Source organism: Telopea speciosissima, chromosome 9 (assembly GCF_018873765.1).
Source record: "Telopea speciosissima isolate NSW1024214 ecotype Mountain lineage chromosome 9, Tspe_v1, whole genome shotgun sequence".
Lineage (NCBI taxonomy): Eukaryota > Viridiplantae > Streptophyta > Magnoliopsida > Proteales > Proteaceae > Telopea > Telopea speciosissima.
In genome coordinates, this window is record NC_057924.1 from 35,074,896 (window position 1) to 35,096,977 (window position 22,082).

At 35.6% G+C, this 22,082-nt stretch overlaps 1 protein-coding gene across 1 annotated transcript; it reads left to right on the forward strand.

Moving 5' to 3' along the window:
* The first annotated feature begins 20,757 nt into the window (after positions 1 to 20,757).
* LOC122638841 (stigma-specific STIG1-like protein 3) lies at positions 20,758 to 21,316 on the forward strand. Its single transcript, XM_043831691.1, has 2 exons — positions 20,758 to 21,224; positions 21,266 to 21,316. The coding sequence occupies exon 1, from the start codon at positions 20,758 to 20,760 to the stop codon at positions 21,199 to 21,201; it is 444 nt and encodes a 147-aa protein (XP_043687626.1). The 3' UTR covers positions 21,202 to 21,224; positions 21,266 to 21,316.
* The last annotated feature ends 766 nt before the right edge of the window (positions 21,317 to 22,082 follow it).

The window sequence follows — 22,082 nt, forward strand, 5'->3', positions numbered from 1 at the left end:
TGCCATATAGACATGGGGCTAGGGTTTCATCACCCGTGCTACGCACCCTTGCCAACAGGGGTTAAGGTGTTGGATGCCTGTGGGGACAATTATCAGGGAGTGAAAAAAAAATAAAAGAACACCAGAATGGTGCATGAGGGAAGAAACGGTTATCCCCCTGGATAATCACAAAGGGCTGGTCCGGTTGACCTAGGAAGGGATGTTGGAGCCAACTGGTTTTCTCTGACAACTCAATGGGTGTATCGCGGGAAGCGGTAACCAAGCCCGCACCAGGGATACATGTATTGGGGATTGTAGTAGCACTGACCTGACTTAGTTGTGATGTTAGGTGGCTAATAAATAAAATGATCTGCACCTCATGTAGGACTCATTTGGTTATGCTTGCATGTGCATGCATGGTTTATATTTCATTCACGGGCTCGGTGGAGCTCACACTCTTGTATATTCTCTTTTAGTTAATTTTACAAGAACAGGTTTGCCAATAGGCAAGGAAGTTGTCGAAGGAATTGCAGATCTTCCTAATTTCATTGCTTAGCAATGATTTTGTTATTATTTAAGTTTCTTCCTTTCAAGAAGAGTATTATCAAGATAATGTACTTATTGGACATAAATGGATATGTATATGGTAAAACATAGGTATTTGGGATTGTATTATCGATGATATAAATCATCTGTGGGTAGTCTGAACTTCGATTGCACTCTGATATTCTTTTATTATCTTTTAACCTCAATGTGTGGTTTATGACGTGTAAATACTGCTTCTAGATCCTTAGGGATTGGCGGATGTCGTAGGATATCCGGTCACTTGCCTAAATCCTCCCAGGGGGTTGTTTGGGGTGTGATACTTTGGGGGGCATTTCTGTACTTTTTTGGGTTAGGGCTTTTCTATAAAGTGTCTTTATCTCTTATGAGACATGTGGATGAGATATTGAGGGTCATGACCTTCGAATCAATACGTATTTTAACATATGTTCAGTTCTGGTTCAAACCAAACCAAGTGGGTCTTTTGGGGTTATTGGGGGATATTTCTGAACTTTTTTGGGTTAGGGTATTTCTAAAAAGTGTCCTTATCTCTTATGAGACGTGTAGATGAGATGTGGAGGGTCTAGACCTTCTAATCAAACCAGGAGGGTCGTTTGGACTTATTCAGGGGCATTTCTGTACTTTTTTGGGTTAGGGCATTTCTATGAAGTGTCCTTAACTCTTATGAGAGGTGTCGATGAGATGTTGAGGGTCGAGACCATTGAATCGATATGTATTTCGACATATGTTCAGTTCTGGTCTGAACCTAACCGGGTGAGTCGTTTGGGGTTATTGGGGGGCATTTCTATACCTCGAGTCATGTGGATGAGATGTTGAGGGTCGAGACCTTCGTATCGATACGTATTCTGACATATGTTTTGTTTCGGTCTGAACCAGACCGAGTGGTCATTTAGGGTTATTATTTCTGAACTTTTTTGGGTTTGGCATTTTCTAAAAAGCGTCCTTATCTCTTATGAGACTAGTGGATGAGATGTTGAGGGTCGAGTCCTTCGTATCGATACGTATTTCGACATATGTTCTATTCTGATATGAACCAGATCGGATGGGTCGCTTGGGCACTTTGGGGGGGCATGTCTGTACTTTTTTAGGTTAGGGTTTTATATAAAGTGTTTGTACTTTTAATGAGGGCTGCGAATGAGATGTTGAGGGTCGAGACCATCGAATTGATACGTATTTTGACATATGTTGAGTTCCGGTCCTAACTAGACCTGGTGGGTCATTTAGGGTCATTGGGGGGCATTTCTGTACTTTTTGGGATTGGGCTTTTCTATAGAGTATCCTTATCTCTTATGAGACGTGTAGATGAGCTGTTGAGGGTCGAGACCTTCATATCGATATGTATTTCGACATATGTTCAGTTCTGGTCTGAACCGTTTGGGGTTATTATTTCTGAACATTTTTAAGTTTGGGATTTTTTATAAAGTGTCCTCATCTCTTATGAGACCTATGGATGAGATGTCGAGGGTCGAGACCTTCGTATCGATACAAATGTTGACATATGTTCAGTTTTGATCTGAACTAGGCCGGGTGGGTCATTTGGGCACTTTGGGGGCATTTTTGTACTGTTTTGGGTTAGGGCTTTTCTATCAAGTGTCTTTATCTCTTATGAGACATGTGGATGTGGTGTTGAGGGTCGAGACCTTCGAATCGATACGTATTTTGACATATGTGTAGTTCTAGTCCAAACCAAACCGAGTGGGTCATTTGGGTTTATTTGGGGGTATTTCTGAACTTTTTTGGGTTTGGGTTTTTCTAAAAAGTGTCCTTATCTATTATGAGATGTGTGGATGAGAAGTTGAGGGTCGAGACCTTCGAATTGATACGTAATTCGACATATGTTCAATTTTGGTCTAAATCAGACCTATTGTGTCATTTGAACTTATTCGGGGGCATTTCTATACTTTTTTGGGTCAAGACATTTTTATAAAGTTTCCTTACCTCTTATGAGAGGTGTGGATGAGATTTTGAGGGTCGAGACCATCAAATTGATACGTATTTCGATATATGTTCAGTTTCAGTTTGAACTAGACCGGGTGGGTCGTTTGGGGTTATTGGGGGGCATTTCATTACTTTTTTGGGTTAGGGCTTTTCTATAGTGTCCTTATCTCTTATGAGACGTGTGGATGAGATGTTGAGGGTCGAGACCTCTGTATCGATACGTATTTCTATGTTAGGGCTTTAGGAGTGGACGTAGGATGGTATTGAGGCCGTGTTAAACTACTATAAAATTGGTATGTGCAATCTCTCTTCTTTCCTTATCTCCACCATTTACTTTATTGTGTATTTGTTTAACTAACAAATCGTTGGAGTTTTAAGATAGCGTAATAAAAATTTGAAATTGGGTTAAGAGTCCGCATTACCTAAGGGTGTCAATCCGGTACCGAAACTGTATACCGCAACCGATACCGCACCGTATTACCGTACCATGCCATACTGAATACAATTCGGTATGGTACCGGTATGGAAAAATGGTAACGTACTCGGTACGGTATGGTATCGGTATGAAGGTTAAAACCGTCGATAGATAACGATACCGTACTATTTTACCGAATACGGTACCATACCGAATTAAAAGATATATATATATATATACTAGTAAAGTTGCATGTGCAAATGCACGTGTTTTTTAATATCTTCTACCAAAAGATTAAAAAAAAAGGTTTGTAATATAAAAAAAAAAAAGGAATAAAAATTTCAAAAAACATGAGAAGACGTTTCCTACTACTTTTAGTTTCGCTATTACTATTTTATTTTTTGGGTAAGCTTTAATCATTCCTACTAATTTTAAACTTCTTAAATCATTCAAATACAATTAAAAAAAATATTCAGCAAAATAAGAACTAAATTTTACTTCTACCAAAATTGCAGGATAATCAATTAAATACGAACTCTAAAAGTAGTTTTCATATTCCTATTTTTTCAGTAAGCTTTACCTATTCCTACTCATTCTCAACTTCTTAAATTATTTAAATCCACCACTTACATAAAAAAAAAGGAATAAAATTTTCAAAAAACATGAGAAGACGTTTCCTACTATGAGGAGAAGAAAGCAAAACAGATATGACAAAAGGGCAGAAAGAAGAAACACATGAATGTAAATAAGTTGTGAAAAAGTACCAAGTGACAGGACTTCAATTTGCAGGATACCTTGCACTTTTAGTAACTGAATTCGAAAGCCAAAATAATTGAAAAGCAAGAATTTTGAAGAAGCAATAACCAAATATAAAACTCAAAAAGGAAGATGTAAAGGAATAAAGAAATTGATAGAACAATCATCAAAGGAAATGAAGATTGGTACAAAGGGAAATAATAAATAACCTGTACAGATATCCATAAATTGAGAACACGAAAGGTAGAGTGAGATGTAGAGCATGGCAATGTACATAGACTCGTTTCTATTTTTTTTTTTTTTGGAAGAATGGAAAAGTCTTAGAAAATGAAGATTGATACAGAGGGAAATAATAAATATCCTGTACAGATATCCATAAATTGAGAAAAGTCTTTTTTTTTTACATAGAGCGAGATGAAGAGCATGGCAATGTACATAGACGCGTTTCTATTTATTTTTTTTGGAAGAATGGAAAAGTCTTTTTTTTTTTTTTGATAGTCGTATCCCTATTACTACTCATTCTCAACTTCTTAAATAATTTAAATCCACTTACATAAAAAAAAAAGAAATTTTTTTGATAGAAAGAAAGAGTCGTTTCTTTTTTTTTTTTTTTGGAAGAATGGAAAAATCCTTTTTTTTTATAGTCGTATACCTATTGCTACTCATTCTCAACTTCTTAAATAATTTAAATCCACTTACCTTAAAAAAGAAAAATTTCAATGTAATTTTTTTTTTTGGAAGAATGGAAAAGTTTTTTTTTTTTTATTTTTACAGTCGTATCACTATTACTACTCATTCTCAACTTCTTAAATAATTTAAATCCACTTGCCTAAAAAAAGGGAAATTTTTTTGATAGAAAGGAAGAGTCGTTTCTTTTTTTTTTTTTGGAAGAATGGAAAAGTCTTTTTTTTTTATAGTCGTATCCCTATTACTACTAATTCTCAACTTCTTAAATAATTTAAATCCACTTACCTGAAAAAAGGGAAATTTCAATGTAAAGTTATTTCAAGTTGTGCAAATTTCAATGTAAACTTATTTAATTATAATAATAAAAGTAATAATTAATAATTAAAAATTTTTTTGATAGTAATATCACTATTACTATTCATTCTTCTTAAATTATAAAACTAAAAAAACGAAGATGTAAAGGAATAAAGGAATTTATTGAACAATCATCAAAGGAAATGAAGATTGGTACGAAGGAAAATAATAAATATCCTGTACAGATATCCATAAATTGAGAACACGAAAGGTAGAGCGAGATGTAGAGCATGGCAATGTACATAGACTTATTTCTATTTTTTTTTTTTTTGGAAGAATGGAAAACTCTTAGGAAATGAAGATTGGTATAGAGGGAAATAATAAATATCCTATACAGATATCCATAAATTGAGAAAAGTTTTTTTTTTTCAAAGAGCGAGATGTAGAGCATGGCAATGTACATAGACGCGTTTCTATTTTTTTTTTTTTGGAAGAATGGAAGTCTTTTTTTTTTTTTTTTTTTGGTAGTCATATCCGTATTACCATTCATTCTCAACTTCTTAAATAATTTTAATCCACTTACCTAAAAAAAAAAAATTTTTTTTGGTAGAAAGGAAGGGGCGTTCCTATTTTTTTTTTTTTGGAAGAATGGAAAAGTCTTTTTTTTTTTTTTTTGATAGTCGTATACCTATTGCTACTCATTCTCAACTTCTTAAATAATTTAAATCTACTTACCTAAAAAAAAAGGGAAATTTCTATGTAATTTTTTTTTTTGGAAGAATAGAACTTTTTTTTTTTTTTTGGATAGTCTTATCACTATTACTAGTCATTCTCAACTTCTTAAATAATTTAAATCCACTTACCTAAAAAAAAGGAACTTTTTTTTATAGAAAGGAAGAGTCGTTTCTATTTTTTTTTTTTGGGAAGAATGGAAAAGTCTATTTTTTTTTATAGTCGTATCCCTATTACTACTAATTCTCAACTTCTTAAATAATTTAAATCCACTTACCTTAAAAAAGGAAAATTTCAATGTAAAGTTATTTCAAGTTGTGCAAATTTCAATGTAAACTTATTTAATTATAATAATAACAGTAATAATTAATAATTAAATTTTTTTTTGATATTAGTATCACTATTACTACTCATTTTTCTTAAATAATTTAAATCTACTTACCTAGAAAAAGGGAAATTTCAATGTAAACTTATTTCAAGAAGTAATAATTAATAATTAAATATATATTTTTTGATAGTCGTATCACTATTATTACTCATTCTTAACTTCTTAAATAATTTAAATCCACTTACCTAAAAAAAAGGGAAATTTCAATGTAAACTACTCACTATTAACGAAAGCTAATTTTTGGGAGAGAATGAGGGACACGATTAATGAAGCCTATTTTTTTTTTGTAGAGAATGAGAGAGTGGATAAAGAAATACCTTATCTATTAAGCAGGAGAACGATTAATGAAGGGTATTTTTTTTGGGTTTATTGATATTGTTGAAGGGTATTTTTGATATGAAAAGATTTGGCATGACTTTTGAGTTCCTACTTTTATAATACAGTATGATATATATATATAGGCAAAAGGTTTTCTGATCGGCGGTGCAGGTAAGGGAATCTATGGTCGGGAGTAATCTGATCCATAGAATTGGTATCGATAGATCTTGTTCGTTAATTGAATTCCAAAACATTATACGATTTTGAGTGATATACGATACCTATTACCGAAAAAAAAAAAACAAAAAACGATCCCAAATACACTTCCTTTCTCTCCCTCTCTTTCTTGTCGAATGCTTCGTTCTCACTTTGGTTTTGAAGAGTGTATCTCGGACTGAAGGCTAGGGTTTGCTTTTACCCTGTTTCTCTCACGCTTAAGAGAGAATTTTCCACAGAGGAAGAAGCGTAAAGCAGGTCACTAAGAAGATTTGGGATTGGAAATCAACAGAGATCTTATTGCTTTAAGACTCAAGAGTTTCAACCTCCCTTAGCAGAGTTCATGCTCGATCCCATCTAATACAAAAAAAGTTTCTAATATCTTGAGGGCACCCCTATCTTGAGATACAAAATCTCGTAACTTCTTGTAATCTATGATATACTTCTCCTATACGGAAGTTTCTACTTTCCTCCCCGATCCCAAATCCGACTTCACCCTGGTAGACCTTGGCAGCCGGCAGGCAGACGTTCATGCTCTGCAACTCTCTCTCTCTCTCTCTCTCTCACAGTCGTCTCTGTTTTTTGCAGTTTATTTTTTAACGTTTTTACACGTCTGTGCTACAATTTCTATTTTGTCTCAAGAATTGGATCACAATCACTATAATTTGAAGAAATCAGCCGACAAAAGGTATGGATTTTAGGGCTTTCATGAGCAAAATTGATGTTCGAGTTCCTATTGGTTGCTAGGTCGATCTTTAGTTTGGTTTTTGTGGGGATCTAATTATCAGCCGGACATTCATGGGTGGTTTGATTTTTGTGTTTTTTCTTCTTTTTTTTTTTCTATTTTAACATCTTCTCTGTATCTATATACTTTGCAGTGGTATTTGGTTGTTGGATTTGTTTCTCAATACATTGTCTGTGTAACCATTGCTATCTGATGATTTGCCCTTTGTTTTATCTAGTATAGTTGGTGTTTTCTGGTACTGTTATCCTAAAGTTGTGTTAGTTATGGTTGCATCTTATGCATAATGAGTTTGGGCATATTATTGTGCGTTGTATGCACTTGCACTCATGTAGTTTCAGTTAAATTGAAACTGTGCCACATTGTGGAGAATCCATATAATGTTTATTACATCTGGGTTATGTTTATATAGAACAAACATACATCTGAAGAACTTGGTTTTAGCACATATCAAGGCAGACCTCGATTGTAGGAATGACGAGAAGTAGAAGTGAGAAGATTTCTGATAGTTCATGTTAGGCTTTGAAAATTACAGATGTTTTCATACCTGATATAACCAATTAAGTTAGATGTTCTTATCAAAGGGGAGGATGGTTTAATAGATGTAATTCTAAATCCAATTCTTTATATCAAATGCAGTGGTTTTACCATCGTATGACTCTGCATTTGTGAATCAAGTAGCAGCTTGGATAATTGAACAGTTCTAGTGATCAGACTGGTTAAGAAAGTTGATAAAGTAGATTCAAGTAATGTAATTAATTGGCATGTCCTGAGTTTATTGTATGACTCAAGATCCATGAATCATATGCCTGCGTGGATTAGAGAATGGTCTTAAGTCTGCATAATCAACTGGTTCAGAGATCCGACATGGTCAAGTGCAATTGAGATAATTAGTGTGACATTCCCTGAGCTTCTTCTTAGAGAACTCAGATGCTGATTTACTAGCTGACAATAGCATTTGTTTTGGGTTTGATCTTTCTTCTTCTTCTTCTTCCCATACTGCTGTAACTAAACGGAGTCGAGCTTCTCTCATATTTCAGTAACTGTACCATTAGTCAGGCTAAAGTGTTCATTCCAATTAAATGTGATTTGTAGGTTTTATCTTGATATCATTTTTTAGCCACCCTCCCCCCGACCTGAAAATAGTCCTTTTTTTAAAAAAAAAATTCACTCATAGATGTTCCTTTTGAACTATGACCAGTTACCAAAACAGCCAATTTCCATCCCCATCATGTTTCTGAGCAAAAGTTCTTGATAAAGATCCAAGTGAGAAAGCAAACAAGCTTACTAACTATGCTGATGTGGCCAAAATCTATCTATCAGCTTATCAGTCACCCAAACCCATTTCCTAAATGTTCTTTTTCAACAGTGGAGAGGTTACTCCAAAGACAGTTTTCATGTCCATGGACAATTTACACTGGACCGATCTTTTATGGTCTTCGAACAAGAATTTTCCGGACCAAATCAGTGTCTTTGATTTTTGTTGAGTTGTGAATCTTCTCAACTATAATTGCTCTCATTTGCTTTCTTGTATGAGAGTCTTTAGCTCAAACAGCTAGAGCACTTGGAAATTCCCCAAGATATGGTGGTTCGAATCCACCAAGACTCATATATTGTTATTAAGTCTAGGATAAATTACTTGTACACACCCTATACCATGGCCTGATTGATTGACACCCCTAACTTTTGAAACTATTACTTAAACACCCCCTGCATGTCAAGATTTCTTACAAGTAGCCCTTCTCTATTAGTCAGTCACCGTTTTAGTAATGACGTTATGGGTTAGAAAAATCTTAAAAGCTCAAATTTAAGGGTAGTAAAGTGACCCTTTTACCCTTTGGCCGTAGTAAAGGGAACCGTCCCTTTCATTGTTGAACAAGCCCTCTATTTTGTTGTTCCTACTGTGGCGATTTGCAGATGTCGGAGAAGATGAAGCGATTTCCATACACTGAAGAAGACGAAGCAAGTACCCATGGTGACCCTACTGCCGGCCATTAAAAACCTCCTAGTCCTTCCCACAAACCCTTCCCAAAACCCCTCTCTTTTATCTGAAACCCTAACCTGGAACCCTTATAAAAATTTCATTTGTGTTCAAAGTGTTTTTTATTTGTTAGGGATAATAGAGGAGCATCATAAGATCCACTTGGATTGGTATTTTGTTCAGTTCCCCTTATCGACATGTCAACGCATGTGAAATGGAAAGAGAAAAAAAAAAGTCAACAAAAGCAGTCAAATTATTTGTACTAAAAAAATCTATCAGTATATAGTTTTTTTTATTTTATTTTATTTTAATAACTAGGATAATAGAGTAAGCATCATATTGATTTTTACAAATTTTTTTTAAAATTAACCAAGATAATAGAGAAGGCAACGTATTGACTCATTTGGATCGGCATTTAGATCAGTTCCCCTACTTGACATGTTGGCACTTGGTGATTAGTGGTGGAAAAAATCCAATAAACTAGGTCAAATTGTTTGCACACAAAAATCCATTGGTGTTTGATTTAAAAAAAAAGTTCACCACGATAACAGAGGATGCATTGTATGATCCACTCAGGTTAGGTCATTTGGCCAATAAACTTTTTGACATGTCAGCTCATGTGACAAGTGGCAAAGAAAAAAAAAACACTAATATCACATTGTTTTTCCAAAAAAACTCATCGGTGTTTAGTATTTATATTATTTTAATGAGATCATAGAGGAGGCAAAATAAGATTCATTCGGACATCCAACGGTGTCGAGCTCGAGAAGAAAAAAAAAACAAAAAACAAAGTCAATGAGTTCGGACTGTTGGATGTTCAAGCTGCCAAGTGTCAACATCTTCACCCTAAACTGCACAGTTTAGGGAATTGGAGAGGATTAAAATCCATAGGGCAAGTTAAGGGTGTCCTATTGGATTGTTTAGATTACAACATGAACATATCAAATCAAACCTAGCCTGAACCGTTAAGATTGATAAAAAAAACTAGACCGAACCGAACCGATCCTCATTGGATTGTTTGGATTACAACATGAACATATCAAATCAATTTTCTTGTTTTTTGTTGTATATTTGATTTGGGGAAGGTGAATTTAAATATTTTTATCGAATATTTCCTCACTCTAAATTATAAATTTAAGATTTCATTGTAGTTCAAACTCGAAAACAAACTGATCTAAACCGGCATTAACCCAATATTAAAAAATCATAATAAATCGAAACCGCACTAGACTGAAACCGATACCGATACCGAAACTGAACAATTCCTTATTGGATTTGTTTTGGACTGGGGTATGACGGGACCGAACCAAATCGATCTGACCGAAACCAAAAAGCAAAGTTTTTTAATGCTTTTGGTTTTGGTCTCACCATTCCGAGACCGAAACCAAGCCGAACTGACCGTTTGACACCCCTAGGGCAAGTCTATGTTGTTGTCATGTGTTGTCCAAGAGTAGACCTTGCATCCCTGAAATCCCCTTGTTAACCATTTGATTCTTTAAGATTGATAAGGTCAACTATTTGATCCTACAAAAATTCCCGTGTTAACCATTTGATTCCTTGCACTGACAAGGGTCTGTAAATCATATGGTCCCAAATTAATCCATAGTGCTAGTTTATAGGGTAAATTCATTGGTGTTTAGTTTTGTAAAAACCAGGTCAAACTGTTTGTCCTAAGTAGATTGATTGACAACCCTAATTAAATGGTTCCAAATCAATCTATGGGACTAGTATACATGCATGGTTTTAAGAGTCAGTTGATTTGAATTGAAACCGATTGATTCTTACTCATTTTCTTCATTATCCATCTTGAATGGAACCGATTCATGGGCCGATTCTCGAATCCATCATCGAAAAAACCCAAAATTTAAAGACATTCAAAATCTGAACACAAATTTGGTGAAACCATAGAAATCCCACCAAAAATCCCGCCAAAAGAGTGGAAAAGGAGTAAATGAGGTCGCATACCACATTTCATCACTCTCCACTCTCTCTCTCTCTCTCTCTCTCATTCAACTGCTCGTCTGAACGCTAAGTCACCGGTCACCCTTGGTCCTTCCCTTTCGACGGCGGTTCAAAAAGAGTTTCAGACTTGCAGCACCAGCTGCCGGAAGAGGTAAACTCCCTCCTCTCTCTCTCTGCTTCCCGTCTTCATTTTCTCACAAGGACGTTGCTGATAGCCTGAAAATAATTGTGATTATGCTACTGTTCTGTGTGATAAAATCCAAACCCTATAACAATCAAAACAAGCATTTTGGTTATCAACCTCGAGTTCTCATGATTTCAGTCGAATCGTCAATTTTCTCCCGTTTGATTTGATTTAAATATACTCACATTCTGTGAGGAGAAAGCTCAGGAGCTCTAATTTATCAAAATTTCAAGGAGTTGGGGCTTCAAAACTGGTAGACATAAAGTGCTCAATATGTTGTTTTGGACGTTGGAGATTTGAGAGGCTCCTTGAAGGTAAATGCTTATCAGATCTTGTTTTGTTTAAATATTTATGCTGCTTAAAAGTTTGATTTTCGTCTTCTATGGTAATTTTTAGTTTTTTAAATTTTTATTTTTTTTATTTCGTTTTTCTTTCTCCTTATCGCATTGGATGCGTGGAAGCGTGGATTATAACCGATTTGTGTGAGTTCGGAGTTAATATGACTTTGAGTTCTCGTGAGGTGAGTTGGAAAATTAGCATTTTATATTGCTTTATTAATTGACAAGTGATTCTCGAGAGTGATACTATAGGAGAGTGACCCAATAAAATCTCACAATCAAAGGAAACCCAATCTATCCAGGACTCCTAAAAATCAGAAATTAAATTAATCCCATAATCAAAGGAAACTAAAGCTATTAACCAAAATAACAAAATGACAACTCAACTCCAATAGAGCAATGCAACTCGATGTACGTAATGATACCATTTCTCCCTAGTATTGTGTATCAAATAATTATGTGTTCCGATGTGCACATCTAACACTATGTGCTCCCGATGTGAACGGCAACACGAGTGCACCTTGATCAAGTCATGTCGGGACTCGAGCAAACCAGTTGGTTATAGTAAATGAACCACTTGAATTATCTCCAGGTGGCTTTTAATAATTTGATCAGTTCCATAACAACAAACAGGTGAATTATTTTTTGCAGGTGGCTCTTAATAATTCAGAATTGTTACAAAGATGAGATCATCCACCACCTTTACATAGCCAAAGAAGAATTTACTAATATTCTGTTGTATCCTGTTGTTCTTTCTAAGACATGTTCACTTTGTTAGCAACTTTTGTTCTCTGTATATAATCAACTCAACTAACCAATATCCTGGCTAAATAAGGTCGGTTACATGGATCTTGTTTCACTATCTTTACTTGGGAGGCCTATTGTACTCTGGCCTCTCCATCTTCTTTTGTTTGCACTTTCTTTTAAGAACTATTATGTTGTGAGACGTGGATTAAATAATGACAAATTACTTCATTATGGGATTCATATTGCTGTCGGATATTGTTGTTGCAACTCTAGGATATTATTGTTGCTTGATTAAGTGGTTTGTTGACTAAGTTAATGGTGCTTTGTTTGTTGTTTTATTCTACACATTTTAGATTTAGTTGTAGGGTTGCATGTGGTGAAACTCTAGGATATGGTTTTTCTTAGTTTCTACTGAGGTGGTAGGTCTTAATGATTCATTTATTGATGCAAGGATGATCATGTTTTAAGGCAACTAAATTTGAATCCCAACTGATTTGCTTTGGCTATATGAATCTTGTTTTGCATTCCCTTCCATTGAAGCCATAGTAGCTGTCAAGTTGTTACAGCTCAAAATCAGACTATAGGATTTGAACCTAAGAAGCTGAAATGTATGTCCAAGAAGGGTCAGAAACCAACTGTCTCAAACAAATGTTGTTTCAAACAATATCCCTCTTTCTCTAGTCATGTTCCATTGATGTTTAAAGTTTTTGTTTGTTTTTTATGTTCTACTGTAAATATTCCTTTGAGTCTATGGTTTTGTTAGTAATGGATTTTTTCATTTTACAGAGCTTTCCGTGTCGAAATCCCACAAAAAGGAACAAAGGAAACACAGCATGAAATGCATGAAAACCTCAATGGCCATCCCTGAAGTCATTGTGGAGCTTCAAGAGCAAGAACTCCGAGAGACTGCCCTAAGATATCTCAGTTCATTCTTTGTAGAGGTTTTCTTCTTCAATCTTGCTTTCACATTTATTATGTCAAAGTTTTTGGAAGTCTGTTTTGAGATTTGGGATTTTGAGCACTGTATACTCTTCAATCGTATGTGTCTGAAAAAATAAGAATTTTGCATGTGAGGCTTCTTCATTCGTGTTGTTTTTCTTCTCCTTATGTCAGTTTCAGGGTTTCTTGGCTTGTCTTCTCTGTAGTATTTTAGTTGTACCCTTTTCATTGCAACGATCAGATGTTGCTATATCAAGATTCAACAAACTCAGTGAGGGGGGGGGGGGAGCATTAATCTAATATGATCTGATGGATCAGTTAGCAGCAAAAGGTCTTTTGGTCCTCAACCCGTCAAAGAGGTCCTTGCTGAACATTTCCTTTGCCTTCCATTGGTGATCTCATGGTGGAGTAGCATATTGACTTCAAGACCCCAGCCTTGGGTCTGGGTGATTTTACATTTTATGGATTCCTTATTTTGAAGTTGTCAGATGGAGAAATAGTCTAGGTGGAATGCAAGACTTGCAATTATATGTAAATGAAAGTTTTGCTCTATCATAATCTTGATAACAGCTTCTTTTAGATGAATCCAGCACCTTCCAACAGCTGGTTTTGGACCATTGCATCTTCTTTTAACCTTAGATTTGTTGAGCATCATGAGGATTTTTTATTGGGTTTGGATGCCCTTTTGGTTTTGCTTTCTGAATTACCGACTAGAAAGGCTTTTTTATTCCATTTTGCAGTATTTCAGAATGAAATTTAATTTGATTCTCTTACATATGGTTTTGAAATTTGATGTTCTTTACCTTTCTAAATGACTTTGAAGAACCATAACGCCCATTGATCACATAACACCATACAGGGTATATAATTTGCTTAGTTTAAGATCATTATTTTTACTTTACCTGTTAGATTGTTTTAATTGTTATAAGCTATAATGCTAGAAAAACCTTATATTTGACATTTAAAGATCTTAGCCAATGCATTCTAGACAATTCTAGGAAGTTCAAGGCAATGGTTGAGGAGAAGGATACCTCAAGAGGAAAAGTGAAAGGACAGGGGACAGGGACAATGCATTCTAGCCAATGCATTGGCTAGTTCAAGTATAAATGCTGCCATGCTGCAGTTTTGAGTGGTGATATTTTTCAATTTTATTTTTGGTTTTATTAAAAGCTTATGATCTTCAGTTTCTCTTTGTTCCAAGCTTATCGAGCAATCTTTCACATCTATTTGAAACTTGATGTAGGTATTTGCACAACACAATGATTTCATCGATGAAATTACCTTAGCACTTGGTTTCATCAACACAAATCATCATTGGGAGGATTGTCGCTCTCTCATTGTTCTAGCCCTAATATTTAAAAGAAGCAGCTATTTTGGTGGACACTACTAGTCAAGTTCAGGATATCCAAGAAAATAAACAGTTGGTGGAGGCATTTTTTTTTCTGCTTCTTTCAATTCCCATGTATTGGAGATGAATTGAATGGAGAGCTGAAGGATTCCCAACCCTGGCTTGGATGCCATTTTGTGCAGAATGTCTCATTGATTGCTTTTTTGTTATAATTCTCCTCAGCATGTCTCATTGGTTGCTTAGTCCTTTCATTTGAGCACACCTTATTTTGGAGGTAGCAAACAAGATTGAGACTGGCTGTGCATGTTTAGAGGTTGGAAGACCAGAAAAAATTTTCAAATCATGCAAAAGTCGACGGTCATCATGGGCTGGAAAGGTCAAGGGCCTTGTCTGGGACTGTTATCTAAAGGAATAGTTCTACTGCTCGTACTTCATAAACGTTGAAGTATGAATTTGCTTTACCAAAAAAAAAAAGAAGTATGAATTTGCTCATATAATCAGATCAAAATGTTGAAAAAGAAAAAAGGATGGTGAGTGGTGCCATGTCTTCATATGTAGTGAGATTTATCAAAAAAAAAATAAAATGAAATAATGGTGAGAGAGAGGAAGGTGAACCTACCTTCTAACTAATTCCCATTAGGAAGAAGAGGCCATCTCACTCCAAGGCTGGTGGTAAATCTTGTAGGTGAGAACTAGGTGAACCCACATTTGAAGTATTTCCCAAGAGCAAGAAAAGGTCAGCTCACTTAAAGCTGGACAAGGATGGCCAAGCGTCATGTGAAGAGAAGATGGGTTATACCGGTGTTCCAACCTATTTGTGGTGGAAATGGAGAGGGAAGCGGAGGGAGTAGTGTTAATGAGGAATGAACCCGACTCAACCATGATCTTTTATGGCCTCTAAAGATTTTGGTTTTCCCAAAATCTGTTTAAGCTTGCTTTTTTAATTTTCGTCCTCCACCATGTTTTTCAATGAACTACAATGTGTCATGTATTATGTTGGTAGTTCTAATTTTTGTTATTATGGTTATGATTTTGTAATAAAACATGTATGAAAGATTTGTTATTATGTATGACAATCTGAGATTATTAATGGGCAATGAAGCAAGCTAGTAATATTTCTACCCGCTAACCGTATCTAGTGTTAGAGAGTGATCTTGAATTTAATCATCTAATTGAGAGCAGTCTTGAAATGGGTAGTGGTTTTGATATTGAGCGTTAATTTTGTTGATCCCCTGTTTTGATTTTACATGTATCTTGCAATTCAGCTCCAAGCCTACGACACCGCAATTTTCACTTTTCAGCAACCGTCATTGTCACAAGCTTGGAATCCACAACTCCAGCTCCAACACCCCAATTTACAGCAACTCAAAGTGTTTTCTCTCCTGTTCTCACTGTAATAGTAACCTCCCCCCAAACCACACCACCCAAAAAAACAAATGTAATGATGGTTTTTTCAGCTCAAGGAACAAAAACACACAAAAAATGGAGGGGATAGAATTTCAACATACATAATTATAAACCAAAGTTGGTTTATGCTTTCTTGCAAAATCAGTGGAACACAACTTGCTGGCTTTTAAAATTCATCTTATCCACAAAAAAGAAAATGGCAGAATCAAATAACAAGATTTCCTCAATATAACAGTTATTTTATGTAGACCATATTTATTCCCTAATTGGCTGAAAAATACTCACATTCCAATACTAGATAAATTATGGAAGCATCTTGTCAATTACATACGGTTACAACCATGTCTACACCCCCAACCCAACCCAACCTCCTCCCCCACCACCCACAAAAAAAAAAAAAAAAACACCTGACAACCATGTCTGATATAGTGATATATATAGAAAACTTCACAGTAGACAGTGTAGCTCATCGGAGCCTTCGAGCAATGGAATGATAGAACATATGAAGCATCATATTGCTTATTGAGTTGGCCTGCTGTTTGGCTGTCTCCACTAAAGAATCCTGCAACCAAAACATTTTTCACCTCAACAAACACACAAATCTTGTAGAAGGAAGACAGTTTCAACTGATCAAAAATACCTGTGCAGCTATAGAACATGGATTAGATTATACATAGCCTCAAAATCAAGTATCTGGTATTCTAAGATCCTGCAACCAAAACAAGCCCGCTCTTTGTTTGGTTTGGTACTTTTTCTGATCACCTTGCTCAAGCTTGAGTGCAACTATTTGCATCTTCACATAAAGGATTGGCTCCTCCATACACAACTCCCTTGTCACATCTTCAAGATAAACTATGACAGACAAAATGTGCAAGCTTGAGCAAATTAATCTGTCTTAAAGTCTCGTGGTGAAATTTTGATACAACTGTATTAGAGCATCACCCGCCTGAAAGGAAACTTAAGGAAACAAGTCAAACAACAATATTTTTTAGCATGTCATCCAATTTACGCAGAGAGGCAACTGAGCACATAGAATGTAGAATGCACATCTGTGAAGGAAATAATATACAACAAGAACAAGTCAACAACAAACTTATACAGAAGAGATGGCAAACAGCAGGACATCGTGTTACAATTTACTTCAACTGACACATGAAAACCAAGGTAAATTAGCTGGATCCCATCCACACTTAAAAATAAAAGCTATTACGCTCTAATTTTATCACATTTTCACATGCTGAGGTATGACACCACTTTTCATCAGGCTTATGCCATAGAGAATTCCACAATATATGCAAACTTAAAGGACAAGGTGATAGTCAGCTTGCAAGCTGTACTTGTTCCCAAAATTTTCAAGATGCAAATGGAATAGGAGTGGGATATGACCAATTGTCAACAGTCAATGCATTAGATGGTATTAAAAAGTTAGTACATGTGCTCGTCATGATTGCTTGAATGTGGAGCACTGCTCCTCACTTTTCTCAGCAAGCAAATTGGAATATGAAGAACCTGTACACAAAAAGAAAGATAGATACTCTGCAGTGATTTCTTGATAAATTACTGGTCAGATTATCTTTATTTAGACTCAACAATTTTTTCTTTTGTATGTGAAATAAGATTGGTGTGGCTTTAATAGGGAAAAAGCATCGTTTAGTTGTTTTTCATTTTTCCCCCTAATAATCAGTGAATTTACAAAGAGTTCTTGGGTTACACCTAGCCTCCTAATTTCCTTCAGCTCTTCCTTTTTCTTTGGTGAGGTAACCTACTTCAGTTTGTCTAGAAAACCAATTATGCATAGGGTTATACCAAATGCAGCAGTGCTCCTGAGAATCAGGAACAGAGAGAATTTATTCTCTCAAGGAATTATTCCTCCAAATCATATTAGTTGATAGAAGTGGCCAAATAATCAAATCTACGATCCAACCAAGGTGGTCGACTTCTTCGTGGCAGACAACATTATCGCATCTGTTTGGAACAAGAATAGAAAATTTTGTACCTTTGAATGTATCCTCACAACTCGGAAGCCATGGAGTACAATTGACGAGCTCCTTGTGCCCAGGAAGCCTGGTCAAAATCTGGGCAGTATGGAGGCAAAATCAAAGAACTGAATCTATGAAAAATAGAGAAGATTTTAAGTAAAAATTCATGGAATTTTAACTTTAAGAATAAAAATACAAAAACAACCACATATGAAGGTCCGACCTTGAGGCAGAAAATAGCAACTGCGTTTTGGGCGCCAAAACAGGGGACCTGCCATGCAAGCAAATCTGGGCTTCCTCAATGCTGCAACTTTGGTCTTGCTTGACATTCTCATCTCTCGCACTTCGGAAACTTCTGCTTCTTGCTCTAGTGCACAATGGATGTATTTTCTCGCACAGTTACTAAGGATAGGATTTTAGAAGCAGATATTGGAACCGTAGTGGTCGAATATACCAACAGCAACAAAGGAGGGTTTAGAATCTTCAAAGCGTTCATAGGTAACTAAAATTTCACCCACACCTATGCTACCAGGAGCGAACTCAAAACCCTAGCAGTTGCAGTGAATAACATGTGTGTGTGTGAGAGAGCGCAAGAGAAAGAGCGAGAGAGAAAGACAGAGAGAGAGAGAGAGAGAGTAGACGTAGTACCTGTTGCTTCTCCTACAGGTTGCTGATGACATTCCAAGTGGGAAGCACGAATCAGCTGAGAACCCTAGGAGACTGAGACGAGAAGACGAAAGGGTGTTTTACGTTTTTAAGTGTATTAGGTATTTCTTTTTCGATTATAGATAGGTATTTCATTTTTGGTAAGACAATACATCTTTCGTATAAAAAAGAATACGTATTTAAGTGTATACCATTGTATACCAAATCAATGCATCATATTTAACTGTTTTAATCTTACGGTCCGAAAATTACCCCTCAAAAGATTCTTAAATGGGGTGGACAGACCAGGAAACCCCGCCCCATATATATATATATAAAATTGCATGTCTATATATATAAGATATATGTATTTCATATATATAATAATCTATATATACAATATAATATATTTCAATATTTCATATTATATGTAATAATTTTATTAATTTATATATAAAAAATAACATATTGAATACCATAAATAGGTATAATACCGAATACCATACCGCATAAAACCGTACCATAATCATATTGAATTGGTACAGTATCGGTATGGGAAATTCACCATTTATCCGGTATGGTACGATAAAGGAATGAGGTATTTGATTTCTGTACCATACCGAATACCGGTACCATACCGTATTGACACCCTTAGTGCCATTACCCAATTCACTCTCCCTCTTGGGTTGCCTATATGATCCTACATTATCTTTCCCTTTTTATTCTTTTTTGTCTTTGGCGAAGCACATTGTGCATTCTACATGCTAATTCTATTATATAAGGATGTTCTTCAAAAAGGGTAAGCTAAAAGGCAACCAAACTACTAAGATGATGAAAGTAGTTTGTAAATTTTTTATTTAGAAGATCAAGCTCTATATTCTTAGGGGGTCAACCTAATGGTCGTGACTCTCGTTATGCAACCATGTGAACAGTGTAGCAAGTTGTAATTTGTAAAAGAGTTGACTAGCTATGTGCTCCTCTTACGGGAAAACGAGATGCATTTCATACAATTTGTGTGCTTGAAATACCAATGAAAGTAAAGATCCCATAATGGTCCCCATTCAAATTTTTTAAGAATGTAGATTATGAGAATATTACCTAGAATTGTGTGGGTACCCTCAATATTCAAATTTTTTTTCAACCAATAAAAGCTAAAGAGTTTAGATCTCACAAAATTTAAAGATATAGGTCGGTGTTCTTTATGGGTGAGCGTGGCCCCTATCCACACACGGGACCATTGAGAGCGCTTCAGCATCATGGGGATGGGGTGGTCATTTCACTCTTCCCTTCTATAATTGGGCGTACGTGGCAGTCCACTCCCCCATAGAAACTTTTCTCCTTAAAATATATATGATTCATGTTAAAATATAAAACATTCATGGAAGTAGTATACTTAAAGCCTTCAAAAGTCCAAACCTATGAGAATTGAACCACAAGGGTTTCATAGCATGGGGCTCCTCTGTAGCATGACACAGCATGTAGCGCATATCCGACGGTCTGCAGTGCATGGCACGCAACCCAATAACCCACCTATGTGTTGGGCTATGTGCTCGTACGCTGCAGATCATCGGATGATGTGCTACACGCTGTGTCGCGCTACAGAGGACCCAAATCCGGGTTTCATACTAGTACATTGAATGAATAGAGTGAAACAAAAATAAATAAATTTTTTTTTTTTTTTTTTTTTGGGAGACAGGAGGGGTATCCGACTAAATAAATAAATATTTAATCAATCATAACCAAGTTAAGTCCCCTGATTGTTGACATTTGGAGATCTATCGATGTGAATCGATATTTCTCATTACTTAGATCGAACTCAATGAACACAAGCCGTACGTATTGAAATCTTCATTAATTGTTAGCTAACTTGAATCACTCAATTGTGTTCAATATGATTAAAGTGATGGGCCACCCGTTTGTTTCCTTAGAAAAGCATGTCACGTATTAATATGTTCTGTGAATCTGCTGTACCATCGATCACGTTACTTGTATCAACAGATTGCGAGTTTCTTTATACAAACCACAGAATGCGCGTCAACTCTCCCTCCCAATTCCCACTATAAATCACCAAACTCTCTAACTCCTCTTTCTCACTCTCTCTCTCTCTCTCTCTCTCTCTCTCTCCTTCTTCTTCTTCTACTAATGTTTTTGAAGCCATGAGAACAATGAAGAAGATATTGTTAATCATAGCCATAACAATGGCTTTAGCTATCTCCCTTACAATTATCACTACCAACGGAAAAGAAGAAGAAGAAGAAGAAAAGCCAAAGCCACTTGTTAAGAGTACCAGTACTACTGCTGATGAAAACAAATTCAGTCCAGTGAAAAGGGTAAGTCGTTTTCTTGCAGAACAGAAGAACCCAAGAGCTTCATCATCATCATCATCAGATCATTGTCAAAAAGATAATGATATTTGTTATGAAGATGGAAACCAAGAATCAACTTGCTGCAACAACAAATGTGTGGATTTGAAGAGTGATTCAAACAATTGTGGAGCTTGTAAGAAGAAATGCAATTATACACACACTTGTTGTAATGGTGAGTGTGTGGATCTGTCTTTCGATAAGGGGCATTGTGGACGTTGCTTCAACAAGTGCATGACTGGAGGTTATTGCATATACGGAATGTGCGATTACGCTTAAAACCTTTTGTTGGGTCTCTCTCTCTCTCTCTCTCTCTCTCTCTCTCTCTCTCTCTTTCTTTCTCTTACTGTTAGATCGAGAATCGTCATTCATTTCATATAGAATAAAAGACCACATAGTTCATGTGGTAAGTAATATCCAATTTGTATAACATATGGTTTACTTCTATTAGTTACATTTTTGCCTAAATTAAAGGCTCCTTTAAATGTAATGTAATGGTATTAAAGAGTTCTAAGTAATACGTATTAATTATACTTATATAACTAGATTAATTACTATACTCTCATTAGAACTAAAAGAGTCATTGTTTGAGTGTTTAATTAAGAGAAAATTTTCATTGTGAGACTTTCTCTTGTGTTCCTGGGTATTAGAGAGAAGGTGTGTTGATGAATACATTGACACTGTTCTTTTCTTAACAGTTTGAGTTTTTAGTGAAATGGTAGCAAACATGGTATTAGAGCAGGTAGCTAGGTCAAGTGTTCAAGCTTTTAGGTGAAACGGTAGGAAATTGTATGAGCACTCATGCATTGGGTTCTTGGGAATTAGAGAGAATGTGTGTTGATGTATATGTTGACACTGCCCTTCCCTAACAGTTTGAGCTTTTAAGTGAAACAGTAGCGACCATGGTATCAGAGTAGGTGGGTCGAGTGCTCGAACTTTTAGGTGAAACGGTAGCGATCAATATGTACTGACGAATATAAGAAATGGGAAACTAATCAGAGATACCGAATAAAGAGTTTCTATTATGTGGAAAATCTCTTATATCGGTCAATAATATGAACCCTCATGCATTGTGTCCTTAGATTAAGAGTTTTGTTTTCTTTATTAATTGTCTCTTATTATACTCTTTAGACAAAGTCTTCCTTAATAAAGTCTATAAA